The sequence below is a fragment of the Epinephelus moara genome, chromosome 16 (assembly GCF_006386435.1).
Source record: "Epinephelus moara isolate mb chromosome 16, YSFRI_EMoa_1.0, whole genome shotgun sequence".
NCBI lineage: Eukaryota > Metazoa > Chordata > Actinopteri > Perciformes > Serranidae > Epinephelus > Epinephelus moara.
Window position 1 is genome coordinate 10,518,212 of NC_065521.1, and position 18,925 is coordinate 10,537,136.

The window sequence follows — 18,925 nt, forward strand, 5'->3', positions numbered from 1 at the left end:
AATGACACCAGTGCTTTTCCTGCTATAACATGTCAAACTGTGCTGTGAAAAGTTAACAGGTGCAAGAACAGAGTCAAAGACAGCATAGGTGAGGCTGAAGACAGGAGGAACACACTTGCTAAACATATGGCGCCCCCTTGTGACCATGACATTAAAACATTTACTGATGCAAATGTGCTAAAAAACATAAACTTCATATTGTAAATTCTGCACACACAAACAGGACACATGATGTGATACATTTACATAAACAGTATCAAATTTATTCGTCTCCATCATCACAGCTCAGAATGAATTTTGCTTACAAGAATACTTGTGTATGTATTTATATGAATTTAATCAAGAGTTTCTTTTGTAATAAAAATAAACACAACTTTAAATTTCAAAAATCAAACATATTTCTTAATAGGAATGTCATATCGTAAATATCATACTCATGTGGTCAAATTATAGCAAAACACACAAAATATTATGAGCACTTTTGGTCAAAATATCAATTTTTTTGATAGCATATTCTGATATATTTCTTCTGTTTATTATTCATGTAATCAATTATCATAGCCTATACAATGAAACGAATACTCTCCACAGGTCATCCACTTGTTGTAATAGCTTAGAGACGTAAACACCATACAGGACAGTGTCAAAAAGTGGTACAGTACATGGACAGAGGAAGGCATTTCTGTGATATAACACTTGACAGGTAATGTGTAAAACTTAATATACCAGTGAAAGATTGGAGGTGCCCAAGCAGGGTTTTGTTTTTATGGTTGATGTCGTTTTTCTGTCCCGGTCACAGCATCAGTCATAACTCTGCTCTGAACTACAGCAGCAAATGGTAAACAGGGAACTGTAGCATCCTCACACACAGTTACTGTACTTCTGCACTTGTTCCCGGATCTCATCCCGCACCAGAGTAGCGTTTTCCTTCAGCCCGTCCAGCTCCATGCGCTGCTTCTGCATCCGCTGCTCGTTATTCTTGAACTTTTTCTCCAGTTCTGTAACCACGGACAGGAAGAGAAGTCAAAATAGGGACAAAAGGGGAATCTCTACAGCTGAATACCATCAATGGATAAGCAAAGTATCCACAGGAATCAACAAAGCTGCAATTGGTAACTTTTACAAAAACAACTTAACTGAAGCGGTCACTATATCCTGACAGTAGAACAGATGAGGAGAGGTTAACTGTTTCATTACACCTCCCTACTGTAAGCAGTCCACCTAATTAAAGGACAGTCAGCCCTGAGAACAGCTTCATGTACTCACTCCTGAGTTGTTCTATCCCTTTGCTGGCCTTGTTTAAGAGGTCTTCTGCCTCCTTCTTCATGTCCTTGGCCTTCTGGTTGATGGTGTTCAGACCTCCAGACTCTCCACCAAGAGAGTCCACCTTCCTCTGCAGCTCCCGGTACCTGTTCTCTGTGTCGTTGAGACTCTGGGAGAGACAATGCGATAATATTAGTTATGATTCCACTTTATTTACCATAAAAAAAATCCTGATGTTGTCGACAATATCAGCTCCCTTTTATCCATTCTGGGACAGGCATGACATATATTGTTTTAAATAAAATCATAAAAAATCCGCCCACACCTGCTTCAGTGAGGTTGCTAGGTTGGTGGCGTTGTTAGCCAGTGCGTTGGCGTCCTTTGCCATCTGTCTGTTCTGCTCTGTCTTGTTCCTGAGAGCTTCTACCTCCATGGAGAGGTTGTTTAAACGCATCATAACATCCATCTGCTTATCCTGCAGCTGTGTTAGCCTCTCATTCACCTAGACAGGAGTGAAACAAAAAAGGTTAAGAATTGAGGGGATGAACGAGGAAATAGGGGAATGTAGTATGTTGATGTTGGAAAGAAAAGCAAGCACAAGCAGGTGGTTCAATTGCCTGTAACCTATAACTAGGTAGAGTATGTGAAACAGCAAATAAGATATCAAACACACAGCTAATTTTCAAGCTTGCTGTACCTCATCTGTAGCGTTCCTTGTGCTGTTCAGGTTGACTCTGGCCTCGCTCAGGGCTGTTCGTGCTTTCTGTATGGCCTTCTCAGACACATCCAGTGCCTGCTGGGTACGATTGGCTGTATCCTTCACTCCCTCTGCTCGGCTCCTACACAATGTTACCAGAAATGAGACAAATACAAAAGGTTGTTGTTATTATTATGACGTAATCGATATAGTAGGTAAGGTTTACCTTAATTTAAGGTGTTTGTGTAGCATTTCTACACAAACATAAAATCACTGCCACTCAAAAAAACAGAAAAAATCTTGAGTTTTCATGGTAGGAAGTTACTGTAACCTCAGTGTATGTTGTCCAGTCTGCCCGAAATTTATCATGCTTGAGTTCTGGCCTGACTACATCTACTTGCAAATACTGAGTCAATTCAATTGCTCCACTTACTGGGAACAGGAAGTAAGCCTTGTGTGACAAACATCATTTGATTCACATGAATTTTAAGTTGTAGGGCTCTAGTTTCCCGGCGCAGCGCAGGGTGGCAAACCCCGCGCAGAGCTAGTTTCGAGCAGCGCAACCCGAGGCGCGCTCAGTTTGGTAGTTTGTCAGACCGAGGTGCGCTGAGATGGGTGTGGCGGCGCAGCAGGGGGAGGTGTCGACAGATCCAGCTTGGCGCAGTGACAGTTTCGTGCCAAAAGGCTTCGCCGAAGGTGCGCTAAAAGCTCGCCAGCTGAAACCAGGTCTACTGTCAGCGCAGGGGGAGCGCAGCCGGTGTAAGCCGAAGTTTTGCTGACCGGTGGACAGCGCGCACACGTCACCAAAACCTCACAGGCAGTGTTCCAGAATATCAGGCACATTAACAATGCAATAAATACCCAAAAAACACTAGTCAATGCAACTATCTGCAATCAGCACATAATTGTATCTCTATATCGACTGTCCCGTCACATCTGATGTCAGATCAAAGGGGATTGGCACCGTTTGGCACGTTTGGCACGTTTGGCACGCGTAAGGGAAACCCAACCTGATTTGATTAACACAGCTACAAACTAATGAGTTCACATCCCTCTCAGCCAACCACAAACAGCCACAGCATCAGATAGGGAGTATATATTCAGTATACATATAGTATATATATTGATTTACAATTGTGGTGACCTCCTCCCAGGCTACTTTTGCAACATCAGCCCGTGGAGGTCTGCTTGCAGTTCCATATATTCGGACACTGCGAGCTTGGACCTCCTGGACCAAAACATCAGTTTCCTCCTGGGAGAAGTTTGGCCGTCTGACGCTGCTGCTCTCTTCTACCATGGTGAATTGAGTAAACTCTCATTACGCCTTCATGCGGTGCATTTAAGGGCGAGGAGAGGGGCTCATTTGATTGGTGTGATGTGTGTAAAACCCACTCCACGCCTTCTCTCCTCCTCTCATCCCTCCTACCTTGCGCAGGTAGGAGGGATGGAGGTGGGAAAGAGGAGTAGCTGCGCCAGGCACACGGTGTGCCAAACTTGCAAAATCCGCCTGGCCACACCCAGTTAGTGAAGCACAGGTGCGCTGCGCCCCCGCCTCGCCCGGTCTGCGAAGCTAGAGCCCGATGTCTGTAGCGCTACATAGCAGATGCACAAAGTGATACAAAATTTGCAATATATCATTTTCAGCACACAAGGGAAATAACGTCTAACTCGTTTGCGATGTCCAGTGTTTGTGGAGATGCATGGCTGCATGGACCAGCTTCCCAGCAGCACCCCCAATGTGTGTTGTATTTGTTCAGGCAGCTTTGAGCTGGTGTCTCACACCAGAATTGTGAACTGAGCAACTGTGCTCTTTCTGACAGCAAGCAAGATGGTTTAGGCAAATGTGGTCTTAATTTAAAAAGCAAACAAGAAAAACAGAAGCCTTATTTACTTGGCATCTTTAGCTTTGTTGAGCAGCTCCTTGGCTGTGCTGATGTGCTGCGATGTTTGGTTGATGATCCCCTCAATGTTGGTGAGGTTTGAAAGGCTGGTATTTATCTGCATGGCCATTCTGTCCAGAGCAGTCCTGTTGACCGGCAGGGTGATGGACAACACCTGCCGAGCCACTTTCTCTATGCTCTCTGGATCTGCTCCCTCCTCTGGACAACAAAGGGATGAAGGGGAAAAATTCAGTCACCAACATCTAATTTAATACAAGAAAATAATTTCTGCCACAATGGAAATGATAATTATTATTATCATATACCAGTGAGGAAATCTCTGATCTTCTTAATGAAATCTTTGAGCTTCTTGTTGTTGTTTTCAAAGTGGTCCTTCTTTTTCTGGGCTTTCTCCAGTGTGTTCATCGCCTGGTTCTTCACGTCCTGTGTCAGAGAGGCAATATCCTGGAGCTGGAGACAGGAAACCAAGATGTCAACAGAAAGACCTTATACTTTATAGTCATAGCAGGTAAGAGAGTACACCACCACTTCTACACTATATTCAATAAAAATGACCTTTCTCGCCACACTCTGCAGCTCCTCATCGGCAGCGTTCACTCTGTCAGTGGCGTTCCTGGCAAGATTCAGTGCTGCTACAGAGGTGCTCACTGTCCCGTTGCATCCCTCTCCTCCACATACAGGATTGCCCTGATCGTCACGGCAACCGGCACCTCCGCATTGGCTGTCTGGGCAACTGCCATTGACACTGCCATTGCCATGACCACCACATACCTGGAGGGAGCACCAGTGCATTATCAATCACATGAAATAGTTGGGTCAGTGGAATGAGAAAAGGATTAAAAATACATTCAGAAACAAATTTAAAGGAATACTTTATCCCCAAATGACCATTCGTATATGAATCACTCAGCCTGTGTTATGATTAATTTGTGAAGAAAACTTTGTTTTTCTCACATGCCTCCATGGTGAATGAAGAATCCAAAAAATGAGAAAATTCTTGATGAATTGAAGTCATAGGGGTCCACATTTAACAAAAGCAAAACTGTATCAGAACATTCAACAAAACTTTCTCACAACTTGTGCAGTATAATCCAGGTCTCATTTATCCAGTCATATGCTGAGCACTTACCAATCAGACAGCCCTTTACAACGGGCACTACCTATTGAGGCAACGGTAGACCAGCTGCTACCCATGTTCAGCAAAGTAAAATCACAGTTTTGGTTGGCTTTGAACAGAGCATAGATAAATCTCACTTTTAGTTTCCTGTTGGACTGAGTACTGAGCATTCGACTGGATAAATGAGACTAAACGGATGTTTTGATATAAATTTGCTGTTGTTAAACGCAGCCACCGATGACTTCAGTACATCAACAATATTGGTCATTTTTTGGATTCTTCATTCACTGTGGAGGAATATGAGAAAGACACAGTTTTCTCCACAAATTCAATGTAACATGTGGAAAGTAATTAATATTCAAATGGTCGTTTTGGGGGTAAAGTATTTCTTCATGAAAAAACAAAGACAAACAAACAAAACAAAACTGGCCAGCTCACTCGGTGAAAAAGTCCATCGTATGGGCAGGAAGTCAAAAACTACATCCGAGGCAATCTAACTGTAGTTTAAAATCCTTTATTAGTACATGTGTAGACCAGCACGTTTCTGATGTCGGGTCTTCATCAGGGTTTTTTTTTTTAATCTTTAAGTGACTCTTTGCGCCATCCTTGAAGAGCACCTGATTTTTTCTACAACCAAATACACAGAGTCTTAACCCAGTGCAGCACTCCCTATCTGTTTTTCCACCTTCTGGGATAAATTGACGAAATAATGAATAAATGAAATCCCCAACACTACCTACCTTGTGACTGAGGTGATGGACCTTCTTGTCGAGGTCGTGGGCTTTCTGCTGCAGCTCGTTTAATGATCTGTTCTGAGCAGCCAGAGCGCGGAGGAACTTGTCTTTACTGGCGTCCAGCAGGTCCTCAGTGATAGCACGGGTTTCTTTGGACTGTTCCACAGGACTGAGAGGACCGGACACTGATGCGTTGCATTTCTTCTCAGCCTCCACTGACTCCCGATAGTATTTCTTCACTTTCTCAAACTGATCTGTGAGAAAACAAGCCAAAGTTTTTATACTTTTATGTATAATAACTAGGGGTGACCCCGAATAGTCGATGATTCGGTGATTCGATTCGGAGAAGTCTGATTTGACTGCCAGTCTCGCCGTCGAATCGTCACAAAATGTGGTTATGAAACAAGACCGTACCATTCTGACTATATGGGGGTGCTCACTGCTGCTGAACATCTTGATTTGACATAGAATGTATTTGTTTTCTAGTAATTCATGGTATATAGCCTATTTTGATACAAACATCCGCCTAATTTCTGTTAATAAAAAACTGAAAATGACGCGTGCGTTTACTCAGTAGGCATAATCATTACTACGCATGACTAAATCACCCAGTTGCTCGATCCAAATAAACTGAGGTGAGTGAGTGCACTGCAGGACCATCAGAGCAGCATCGAGGCCTACGGTGATTTACGGTGGCGGAGCACATAAACAAACACTTCGGAGGAGGTATGTGCTCTCAAATCAAACTTTTTTGAAGGATTATTCGTTTCAGTGTCTCGAAACGAATTTCACCGCTGATTGTTTTCTTGATAGACTCTGATTTTTTATTTGGCTACTTTTTGCCCGACGTGGCCAAACAAGTGAGAGCGGTGACGCACGGTCCGTGTGGATGAACTTGTATGAACCTGAGTTGAAGTAACTTTAAGTCAGAAAGAAGGAAAACTGTTTCTAAACCTTTTGATGATGTTTTTGGATGTTTATTTGTGAATGAAATGGCAAGTTCTGGCGAGTCAGAAATGACTCCTGTTAAAGACATGGATGAGGCTGCAGCACGTCTGCACTCATCTAGAGCATCATACCTTGATGAAGTGAAAGGAATAAAGATAAAAATAAAATGATAACCCTTTTACTTTTATTATTATTATCTTATTATGCCAACTGAAGAATTAAATTTGTTTATTTGGGTGTTTTAGCTCTTTTCTCTGGAGTGGAAACTGACGCAGATGAGCTCATTAATCAATTAGGGGGAAAACAACATGATTCGATGATTAGTCGGCTAAAGGAAAAATCTGTCAAATCAGATTCGACTATGAAAAATATGAGAAATTAAGTTACCTGCAAATCCTGAGGTGAGGTAGTCATCCAGTAGGCGTCGTTTGTGAGCCACAGTGGCGTTGACGTTCCTCAGCTCTCTCTCTAGGTCACCCAATGTGCGCCTCAGTGCCCTATCTTCTTCTGCTGTTGTATTTAGCTCTCTGGTGACAACCATCAGACGCCCGTCGGTCATGGCGATCTCAGCCCTAGAACACACAGAGCAGGATATTTTACATAATATCCAGGCAGTTGGTGGCAGGTGACAGATCATCCTTAACATCCTAAATGAACATCCAGACACTATGTGACATCATCACCTGAGGTCATCGATGCTCTGTCCAATCAGCTGGTGGATCCTGTCACTGTCCTCCGCACTGATCAGATCCTGCACTTGCTTCAGCTTCCTCTCCAGCTCTTTGATGCGTGTGTCCCCGACTCCTGGCGTGATCCCGCTCTCCAGGATCTTCTGTATAATGTACTGGATGTGTTCCAGGTCCCTTTTAATCTGGCACACCGTATCGTCCCACAGTTGGAAGCAAGGGTGACACTGGACACACTTGGGAAAGTTGCCAGTGAAGCCGCGTGCACATTCATCACAGCGCTTCCCCGCTGCTCCCTCCCTGCACTCGCATGCCCCCGTTAATCGATCGCACTGGGCCATCTCTGAGCCCAGAGGATGGCAGTTACACTCTGATGGAAGGACGGAGGAGGGGAGTGAGGAAAGACAGGAGGAAGAACACAGAAAAAAAAAAAACATAAAAATGATCTGCAGGTCCAAAGACTGTGAGAATGAATCTAGTAATGTCTTAAAGATGCAGGTAGTAATGGTTTTACAATGCCACATTGTCATCCAGATTTATCATCATTTAGTTATTTAATTATATTATTAATGGAAAAGGAGTCGGGCCTCTGTGTAGACACAGGCTGAGGACTGAAGCTGCGGCTGCTCAGTCAGTGATTGTGTGAGGCGAACGAGACTGTGCAACATGGCAGACTCCGTGGACAAGGATCCGCTCCCTATGTAGATATAAACTGCTCATTCTAAGGTAGTGAAAACACGACTAATAATATTTTCAGGTGATTATACTCTAAGGAAAACCTACTTAGTATATTGTTTTCCATTTCTACCAATACATCCTAAATCCTACACACAGGACCTTTAAATAGAAAGTTCCACATCAGCTGAAGCCATCTTGGATGTTTTAAAAAATGCCTCAGTGGTGCTCCTTTAAATTAGGCTAAACTAGGTTTATGCTAGTCCCCAGCACGGGGTTGAGCCATAAGTGACGTCATCATGTATTTTGCACAAGTTGCGTAAGTTGCAAGTTCTCAGTCGTCATCTAAAACCTGCTGCATTTTTGATCAGCGGTTGTGTTTGGCTCAAGGTGGGCCAGGTCGACTGGAAAGTGTGCATAAGAGGGGAACCAGACACATCTTACAGAGCAAATAAAACATGAGCTTGCAGATTTGTCTGGTTCCCTGACTAAACTCACCATTCCTGTTCACAAGTGCTATTTATTCACTAGTATTTGTCAAAAAAGTGAGTTACCTTGACACTGCACCTGCGGGTCTCCCCAGTGGAACTGCTCACACTCAGTGCACTGTTTACCTCCAAAGCCTGGACGACAGTGGCACTGGCCTGTGAACTGTAAAACACAGATTGACAATGACTGGGAGTGAGACAGCTAAGAATATCTAATGATCAAGAATAAAAACATGTTTTTTTGTTGGAGTTCATTTTTGCATTGCTTCATGTTTCCTCACCATGTTGCAATGAGTGCCCAGGGCGTGTTGTGGGTCACAGCCACAGGGCTCACAGCCTCGTTCCTGACCGTAGTTCCAGTAGTTAGGAGCACACTGATCACAGTTATGGCCGGCAACATTCTCCCTGCAAGAGCAGGCTCCAGTCTGCCGGTCACAGTGACAATGTCCATCACTGCAAGCAGACTGGATGGTGCCAGCAGTCACACAGGTGCAGCCTGAGCAGAGAAACATATATTCAGTACACAGACAGAGAGAAGACAGTATGGTTCATCTCTGTGGATACAGTAAGTGTTGCATGCCACTGGGACATATAGATACAACACCCTTTGGTTAAAACAAACTGTTTGTACACACAAATAATGAAATATTACAACGCTCAGTTAAGATTTCAGTTGTTCATATCTAAGGCAACTTACAGGGAATTTAGTATACAATTAGCTTCAGTCATCTAGGATTACAAGAAAACAAAGTTGGGGGCAAAATAATAAAATGTGAGTTTTGCAAATGGTTACAGCAACAAAAAGATGTACTTCTGCTGTCATCACTCACGTCTGCAGTCGTGGGCCAAAGCGTTGCCATAGTAACCTTGTTGACAGTGGGCACAGGACGGGCCGTCAGTGTGATACAGGCACTTGAGGCATTGGCCTGTCCTGGGGTCACATGACTCAGGGTCCTGGGTGTCGATGTTGCCATGGCAATTGCACGGGAGGCACTGCCCACCGGCTTGTTCTGGGTTCCCATAGTAACCAGGGGCACACTGGGCACAGCGTGGCCCTAGGGAGAGAAAAAGGGAGAATATGTATGACTGTTAGCTTTGAAAGTGCTTTTCACTGATGTGAAACTAAACTAGAGGGTTGGGCAGTGAAGATTTTATTGTAGAATCATTACAGTTTCTATGATTTTCACACTATCAATCAGACAGAGACAGTTTAACGATATAATACTAAAAAGTGATCAAACAATATAAGAATATCTGAATGTCACTGCAGCGTGATAGCTTACCCGTGTAGCCTTGTTTGCAGTTACAGATGATCTGGTTAGAAGAGAGGTCAGCTTGACAGGAGTGCCCATTAAAGTGATCTGAGCCAGGGTTACCAGGACAGGGGCAGGGCCGACAGTGCTCACCTGAACCAAGCACTGGGTTTCCAAAGAACCCATTCACACAGCTGGAACAAATGAGGGAGACATTTACCACCAGTCTGATGACCAAGGATGAAGTTTAGTCAAGTCTGACCCAGAGTGATTCTTACCGTTCACAGAGGTGTCCTGCTGTATAGTCCCTGCAGTCTCTGCACTCCCCGCTGCGGGGGTCACAGATGTCCGCGTGGCCGTTACACTGACAGGGGCTGCAGCTTGGGAAGCCCCACTGGCCTGGTTGGCAGTCTGAGCACTGACGCCCAGTGGCTCCCTGCCTGCACTGGCACTGGCCTGTAACTGGGTCACACTGGTGGCTCAATGAGCCGTCTGGGTGGCAGTCACAGGCTGGATGGGAAGATTTAAAGGGTTACATACAGTTCCTCTATTGACGTGAACAATCCAGTAGTGAGAGTGTAGTAATGGAGTCCAACCCATATCTGGCAGGCATTCTCCCAACAGTCTGGTTACTCACAGAAGAATGTGTAAAAGGCACATTATGTGATGTCCACAAACAAAAACCAAAGAAGTAACCTCGTTAACGAACAAGCACAGATTCCATCTGTAGGTTATCAGATGATTCAATTACCCAGCCGTTACTGAACAGGCTTGAACCAGTGTACTCATCACCCATCTTTGTGGGAGAAACAACACCTCTGACAAGCTTGGATAAATACACTGAAATCAGGTGTCATTTCTGGTGTAGCTACATGCAACACAGCTGACACATTCATCTGTTAAGCAGAAGGATTTACACCCCAGCTCGCCACTGTTTGAGTGTGTGAATGTAAGAGAAGAGGCAGTGGGGATGCTCTCAGCTATGTACTGGGACAGCACATGCAGATGTCAGGCCTCATTCACCAACCATTGTTAAGAAGAAATTTCCCCTAAAACCCATGTATGCAGTTTTCACAAAGATTCTGACATTCACCAGTGTTTTCTTATTTGGGATTTGTTCTTATGTATGAACAGAATCTACTCACACTCAAGAGCACTCTTACACGTATTTAGTCCTGACATGTTTGTGCAGAATAACTGCTTGTATTTTCTTCAATTCTACAGTTGTGTAATATTGTAGGATTTATATTACAATAATAGTTTTTATAATTTATTCTAATGTATTTATTTTAAACATTGATTTGATTATTTTACAAAAGGCATTATGGTGTTTTAAAATAAACACTACACTTCAGTTCACATGCCATCTAATAATTAGTGATTAAAAACGCTAGACATTGTCATTGGTGGGTTGGACAGATGGCGATAAAGCAGCGTTACGAGTATGTTATTATTAACTTACAAGAACACTGGTTTACAGAATTTCTTTGTATTTTTGGAGACATCAACAAAAGGTATCAGCAAATTCAGCTTTGGTCGTGGGACAGATGATGTTAGTTAAAGGTGTTATTATGTGACAGACTTTGCTGATCAGATAGCAGACTCACCGGTGCAGCCATTGACTCCAAAGCCGTAGGTTGCTGGGGCACACTGGTCACAGCGTCGACCCATCACGTTGGGCTTACAACGACACTGACCTCCCACCCTATCACATTCACCACTGATGGAGCCCTGAGGGTCACACTGACACGCTGGATACAGATACAGATAAAAGGCAAGACAAAAAAAATCAGCAAGTTATTATTATTTAAAAAGCAACCAAGGATTTGACCCGTCAGTGGGTTGAAAACAACATCCTCTGAATTTCACAGTATCGACTTACGCAGAGCACCATCATGAATGATGGATGAAATACTACAGATGAGTTTGGAGCACATCTCAGCCAGGGCGGGCATTGGTGTGATCATAAAGGAATCCAGACACATGTATCGAGTCATCTCGTCTCGCCGCTGCTCGGCCTCTGGCTCGTTACCTTGGAAACCAGGAAGCTCAGTGTATTTGGGGATCAGAACCAGCTATTGGGGGGAAAAAATAAAGGTTAAAAAGAAGGGTTTTAGTGTAGTTGTAGCTATGGATGTGAATAGGTGGGGATTATAAGCCAAGGAGGCAGTAAACCTAACTTTCCTATTGCAGGTAAGACATAAAAATATGACAGTGCTTTTAAAAAAGGGTTTCACAAACAGAAAACAACTGTACAATCCAAAGATTTTTTCTAGCATTGTGCTTTATGTTGACAGGAATCATTGTGAGTAAAAACAGGACAGATACATACCTAAACCAAAATCTGTTTCATGTTTACAGAAATGACCTTAATCTCTTTAAAGGAGCCTTAAAAGGACTTTTACTTACTTATTTTAAAACTAATCCCATGCCCAGATATATTCAACATTTGCATTTGTAATTTTCCACCACAAGGGGGAAACCTCATAGTGTGAAACCTTCAGCAATGAGTTAACACACACTTTTCCTGAAACCAGGAAGGTTAGTCTCTAATGATCTGCACTGATGCAGCTATAGCCACAGCAGACTACTTATTAAAGATGGGTACGTTAATACTGAAACGTACTGCTACCCAGTGGTAGAGGAAGTACCACTTTAAAAATACTGTTACAAGTCAAAGTTCTGCATTGAAAATGTACTAGTAAAACTATAAAAATTATAATGAGAAAATGAACTTAAGTATTAAAGTACTCACTGCAGAAAAATATTATACTGTTACATACTGTGATATTAGATTATTATTACTTGTGCATTAATTTAAAATCAGGATTTTATCTTTTTTTTTTTACTTATCGGTTTGATTTTTCTAATTATGTATTTGAACTATTTTCTATCAGACTGAAACTAATGATTATTTTCATTATAGATTTATCTGCTGAATGTTTTCTCTATTTATTGATTTATTGTTCGTAAAAATTCTGAAAACGGTGACATCTTCAGTGCCCAGCCAATAGTATAAAATTCAAAATGATTAAAAACAAATTACAATTATTAAAATAATTAAAAGGAAAATCCGCAAACCCTTACACTTGTGGAGCTAAAACCATGAAATGTTTTTTCATATAAAGATAAAGTGACTGTTGTTTCAGCTGCTCTTGTGTAAACTGTTGGGTAGTTTAATTTTAACAAAACATCATAGTTCATATGTATGCAAAATCTTAATCTGTACTAAAGCTGTCAAATAACTGTAGTAAAGTAAAAGTATATTTTTCTCTGAAAAGTAGTGGAGTAAAAGTGCCATGAAAAGAAAAGACTGAAGGAAAGTACAAGAACCTCACATTTGTACTTAAACTGGAACTACGCCCATCTTCAAAATTCATACATGTTATGCCTATGGTCTATGACAGTTCAAAAGTATCAGTAAACAGGAACAACTCCCAAATCCAAAACCTAGAGTGCTACAACTCAAATGTGTGATGTCATAGAATATAAAGTCAGGAGCTGCTCCATAGACAATGAATTGTTAAAGATGTCCAAGATGATACTGAGAGCACCCAGGGCATTGTTCTGAGTATATGGGTACATTTTCTGTTTCAGAACTGAGAACACTACAATAGAAAAAAGCTCATTTGGGAATAAAGAAGAAAAGAAACATCATGTGGCTCCACACAACCAGGCTCCAAATTTTATACTTGATGACATCACAAGTTTGAGACTTACTTCTCTGCTTTCTGACTTTCAGCCAGAGTAGCTCATGCTCATTGATTGAACTTTCCCAGGCCATGGAAACAACATACTGGAATTCTTAATTTAGGTGGTGTTCCCCTTTAAGTACAGCACTTCAGTTAATGCACTTAGATAGATTCCACCACTGCTGCCACCTGTCAAAGAGATACAGAGGTGGATGATGAGGGTGGTGGGCTCACCGAGTCAATGAGAATGAAGGCAGTGAGATGTCTGTGTGAGACCCCATGACGCTGAAACCTGATTGCAACCACATAACGATTACTGGGCTCGAAACAGAATGGCCTGGGCATCTGGATGTATCTGGAAAAACATAATACATACCGTAAATAAAAAACATTCAAAGAGATAAAAGCACACGTATACTGTATTTTAATTCATGTCAAAGGTCACTTTTGATCACCTTTGCTTAATCTTAACCAATCAGCAGCGGCTACAATACACTTACAGATCCATTTCATAACTCCATACTGCTGAGTCGCTGGTAGGTTTTTAAAAACGGAATGACTGTGTGAAGTACATAAAAGTTCTCATTATGTCATGTCTGTATTTCTGATACTTATTATATTTTCCCACATAGATCTGAAATCTATCCATCCATTTCTGCTGTTTAAAAGGATAGTTCAGATGGGGTGAGGTTGTATGAGGTATTTGTAGTACTGACACAGAAGATAAGCAATATATTGCTGTCCACGACCTTGCTGTCAGACAGTCCTTTGCGAAGACAAACTTCAGCCATTATGTTGTTCTCTTTAAATATTGTGATATCAATATAATGATAGTGAAGATAGTAACATTTAAAAAAAAAAAAAAAAAAGTCATCATTATTATTCATTTTTTACATTTTGTTTGTTATTTTAGATAGCCAATGTATGCGTGGTCATTATTTACTAAAGATGATTGACAACAGAAACACAATATGAAAGACAATTCCTTTTTTATCTTTCTGGAAATTTAATAAAGAATTTCAACTTAAGAGAAACAGTACATGTACATTTCAGCTCGGTATGGTGGATTATTTTCTACTTCCACATCTGACTTTTTGTCTATTTCAAAAGCAACCACTTTTTTTTACCAGAGGCAATTAGATACACTCTCTACCTGTGTTTGGTTTCCAACCCTCTCTCTGTGTTTTGGACCACTTTGTTAATTGGTTTTGGCTGATGGACCAACCACAGAAGAAAACGGAAGGCAAGCTACGGTCCGCTGAGACAGCCAGATCCGGGCAGAGCCTGACCTCTTAGTTCCAGATGATTTCAGACTCTGAAAGGCTTTTCAGAAGATTGAAACTTAACAGTCTTAGTGTAAGGCTTTGCCTGTTCTTTATCCTATATCCTACTCCTATTTGCTTCCCTCATTTCAAGAATATCAAAAATAAGCAACACCTAATCTTGTCTAATCTGCAGTAATCTGTCTGATGTGTTGACTTTGCAACAGTGCAATACGCTTTTAATGTCAGAAGATCAACATGAGGTCAATAAGGTGCTGAATGATTTCAGGCTTTTAATGATCTTCCTGTTCAAGCAGATAAAATGAGTCTACTAACAAGCCTTAAAACGGGTAATATAAGAACAATCAAATGACTTGGACTCAGATTAAAAATGAAAATGTGTAATGCACGAAATATAATTATCTATTAAACAAAAAATAGTTTGAGATGAGGCTGATAAGAATGTCTTAAGAATGGACAGAGTTGAGGTTTGACCTGATGGTGATGCTTGATGAAAACTTAAAAGGATCATCAAAGTTCTTACAATTCATCCTGTGGGGAACATTAATGTCTGTTCAAACTTGCAGCTGGCAGGTACAGTCAACATTAAACACACCTATAATTTCAGTATAGCTACCTACAGGTCAAAAGGTCTGGGAAAAAAAACTTTGCTTTGAAGTCTCTAAGTCATGGCTCATACTGATGGCACACTATTGTCTCCATTATCTGTGATCCTTGGAAGACTGGGAAAAAACTAAAGCTACAACAGCTTCAATGAACCTGGGCCAGGTGTATGGTTGCACAGGTTGGACAATAGGTTTTGGCAGTAGTGTAGTGGTAGCTGATGAGGTAAGAGTACAACTAAGTAGAAGGGTAAGTTACCATGGAGGAAGTGAGTATGCTCTCCTATATATTTTTTGATAGGTGGTTATACTGTACTATACAGTCAGAAAAAGAGGTGGGTATACCCAGTATTTCTGCGTATACCCTCCACTACACCACTGGGCTTGGGGGGTATCAAAAAAGTGTATTGAGAAATCCACAAGGTATGATTTTCAATACTGTCAAAAATACAGATGCTCCTCTTTCTATTATAATGACAGAGATGCTGTACTGAGGTGATGTAGTGCACAGCACGCACCACCAGAGGCCAGTCTCTACTGGTGGAACAGGCAGCAGAGCTGAGAAAGATGGTGACTGCAAGTGGTGGGGATAACAGTATAAAGGTAGTAAAAAAGAACTAGACTCGTAGTTGAATGCCTTGAACCAGTCAAGTTGCACTTAAAGTTTGAATTATGGCCAAAAACATGTTTTGTGAGGTCACAGTGTACTTGACCTTTTGACCTTTGACCAAATTCTAATCAGTTCATCGTTGAGTCCAAGAGAACGTTTGTACCACATTTCAGAAAACCCCCTCAAGGCATCCTTTAGATACTGCATTCACAAGAACAAGACGGATGAAAGGTCACAGTGAACTATGAAGTGGACGTTTGTGCCAAATTTGAAAAAAATCCCTTAAGGTGCTCTTCAGATATCACGTTCACAAGAATGAGAAGGACGGGCATAATGTCTTCGTCCTCCCGAGTATTGCCACATAAAACTTTATCTTGATAATGACTACTGTCAACTATAGAAGCAATTTATTAGCCACATGATTTTATTTAACACATCATATGTGTTCAGCCCACTGATGTGACAGTATCTGCTGCTGCAACAAGCGTTATTGAGTCCTGCGACAAGAAGGATGTGTATCTTCTATCTATTCATTATTCCATTGGCCAGAAGTATTTAAACCCAGTAAGACTTGTTCAAGTAGTAGGCCACTGCATATCAGCACCACAGCTTTGTAGGCTAGACAATGACATAAATACTACAATAACTTTTACATTACATTTTTTTTACATGTATTTTTACAAGTATTGTGATATACCGTATAAACCGGTGAAATGTCAGGAGGAATATAGATAGATCTGCCAGACTGTACCGTTCTCTGCCTGTCCTCTAATTTTTTTCCCTCTCTAAACTTCAGTAAACAAAGCTGCTGCCTTCCTTTCTTATCTCCATAGTTGATTCTTACATGGGCTTTCTGGTATGTTTGCCCTTGTATCAGTGAATCAATAGTAAAGAAATACCGCGGGTACAGTAAAATAAGAATACAAATACTGTGCAGACCTGAGTCATACAGAGCACACAAGCCAGGGCAGGTTTAAGTGACAACAATGTAATGATGCAATTCTTCCTGAGCTATAAAACAACACAAAGCCTATCAACACCTGGGTGACTTTAGTGACTTATACAAACATACAGGGTACAATGGCCCCACTCTCTGTCCCTCTCTCTCTCTCTCCCACACACACACACACACACACACACACACACACACACACACACACAAAGGGCCAAGCTCATAACAAAACTGCTCACAGAGTCTCTATTTACATATTTCATAAGTTAGACACGTTTTAGTACCTGTTGTGATGGGGCAGAATCACTGTGTAGAGCTGTTCAGTTGGTAGGAGGTTTCCACACCGAAGACTGGACGGCAGCTGTACAGATGTAATGCTAACGATAGCTTCCCAGTCCTCTGTGGACTACACACACACACACACACACACACACAGTTCAAAAGACCTTTATTATTTAGGAATAGGTTTTCATCAGTCTTGTATGTCACACTCCACACCCTCACATACCTCAGGTTCATAGCGGATCATGATGTCATACTCCATGGCATATGGGATGTTGTCAATAGTGAACACCAGGCCGGCACCATCTTTGACACGAGCAAAACCAGGTCCCGTCCACGTTACCATGTGGCTGGGAGCGTGCTCTCTATGAACGGTCCTCACATCCGGCTGAGAGAGACAGACAGATTACCAAAGAATAATTTTCTTTTTTAACTGTTACAATGTCTACTTCATACTATATTTACTTATATGCTAACTATAATCATACAATCTCTGTTTCCCCTTACTGACCTGACTTTCTACTTCCTTTAGGGTGACAAGTGGCTGCTCTGTATTTCAGGTTCATGGAATGGAAAGACTATAAAGAGGCTTTTATGACTAGAACTGCTTAATCAATCATATAATCATTTTGTTCACCAATCCTTTTTAGTCTGAAGATTAATTTATACTGTTAGATGGTCAAATGTGGTATGATAATCAAGGGAAGGTTTTTGTTCATTGAAGTGCAGCTTTACTTTTTTTATTTTTTTTATTACAAACAATGAATAATTAATGGTGATAAATAACCATGAACTCTACTGAGCGTCCTGTCCTTTCCTCAGTACAGTTGGTGCTTTATGTTATGAAAAGTTATGAAATTTCTGTTCCAACATAGATATAGTCTACATACAGCTACAGCAGCTACACTAGCAGTGTAATGTTCCCAGGCTATTGAGGAATTGAGCAATGAGTGATTCTCAAAGTGGGGTCCGTGGTACTCAGCCAAGGAGCCCATGAAAAGTTTTTAGATTCATCCATTTAAATAATCATGATATAATTTTTTTTACAAAAGGTACCTAGTTCAAAGCATAATATTTAAATCTTTCAGTTTATAATAGTTCTAATGTAATAGCTTTAATGTAACATGTCTACATAAAAATGAAGCTACAAAGATGAGGGGTTCCTACAATATTCTCTACCTTTTAAGGGGTCAAATTGAGAACCTCTGGATTAATCATTGCTTTTGATATGAGTCTCTCAACACACTTAAATACACACACAAGCACCCTTTTTTTCTCGTATTGTCTCTTTCTCTAACCTGCTTGGACACTGAGTGACTGGGTTTCACATGTAGCTCCATGAAGGAAAAGTAACTACAGTTAGTACATGTGCTCAGGTACTGTCATTCAGGGGCGAAAATCCCATTTCATAGTTGGGGGGGACAATAAACAGTAAAATTTTAGAGAATAATTCCAGGGGGGGACAAGGAAAAAAAGTTGTAGCCTGTCCTTTATACAACATCTTTTACCGCAATTTGATGCTTTAATCTTTTCTCTATCTCTCCAACAGGCAGGCATAGGACCTTTCTTAGCACTGGCTGAGTCCACCTGCACATGTCCAGATTTAAAACAAAATGATTGAAATCAAATTAACATGTACACGACAGTCAGGTGCGCCGTGCTGTCCAAGGTACTGAGTGTGTCTGGAGCAGAGCAGGTCTCTGTCTCCCCATGCGCAGTAGTGTGAATATTTATGCTATTAA

The 18,925-nt window shown here is 41.4% G+C and overlaps 1 protein-coding gene across 3 annotated transcripts in view; it reads right to left on the bottom strand.

Moving 5' to 3' along the window:
• Window positions 1-245: 245 nt before the first annotated feature.
• The window catches only part of lamb2l (laminin, beta 2-like), a 73,701-nt gene continuing 55,021 nt past the window's right edge, over window positions 246-18,925 (bottom strand). For all 3 annotated transcript variants that reach the window (XM_050065850.1, XM_050065851.1, XM_050065849.1), the window contains exons 16-35: window positions 17,410-17,571; window positions 17,186-17,307; window positions 13,689-13,809; window positions 11,645-11,837; window positions 11,370-11,513; window positions 10,041-10,272; window positions 9,793-9,956; window positions 9,340-9,564; window positions 8,791-9,005; window positions 8,576-8,672; window positions 7,344-7,716; window positions 7,048-7,232; window positions 5,719-5,966; window positions 4,417-4,632; window positions 4,167-4,311; window positions 3,852-4,059; window positions 1,961-2,102; window positions 1,589-1,765; window positions 1,267-1,432; window positions 246-998 (exon numbers count right to left, since the gene is read on the bottom strand). In XM_050065850.1, the coding sequence (XP_049921807.1) occupies window positions 862-998; window positions 1,267-1,432; window positions 1,589-1,765; window positions 1,961-2,102; window positions 3,852-4,059; window positions 4,167-4,311; window positions 4,417-4,632; window positions 5,719-5,966; window positions 7,048-7,232; window positions 7,344-7,716; window positions 8,576-8,672; window positions 8,791-9,005; window positions 9,340-9,564; window positions 9,793-9,956; window positions 10,041-10,272; window positions 11,370-11,513; window positions 11,645-11,837; window positions 13,689-13,809; window positions 17,186-17,307; window positions 17,410-17,571 (3,672 nt within the window). In that variant the 3' untranslated portion in view covers window positions 246-861. The remainder of the gene's footprint in view (window positions 999-1,266; window positions 1,433-1,588; window positions 1,766-1,960; window positions 2,103-3,851; window positions 4,060-4,166; window positions 4,312-4,416; window positions 4,633-5,718; window positions 5,967-7,047; window positions 7,233-7,343; window positions 7,717-8,575; window positions 8,673-8,790; window positions 9,006-9,339; window positions 9,565-9,792; window positions 9,957-10,040; window positions 10,273-11,369; window positions 11,514-11,644; window positions 11,838-13,688; window positions 13,810-17,185; window positions 17,308-17,409; window positions 17,572-18,925) is intronic.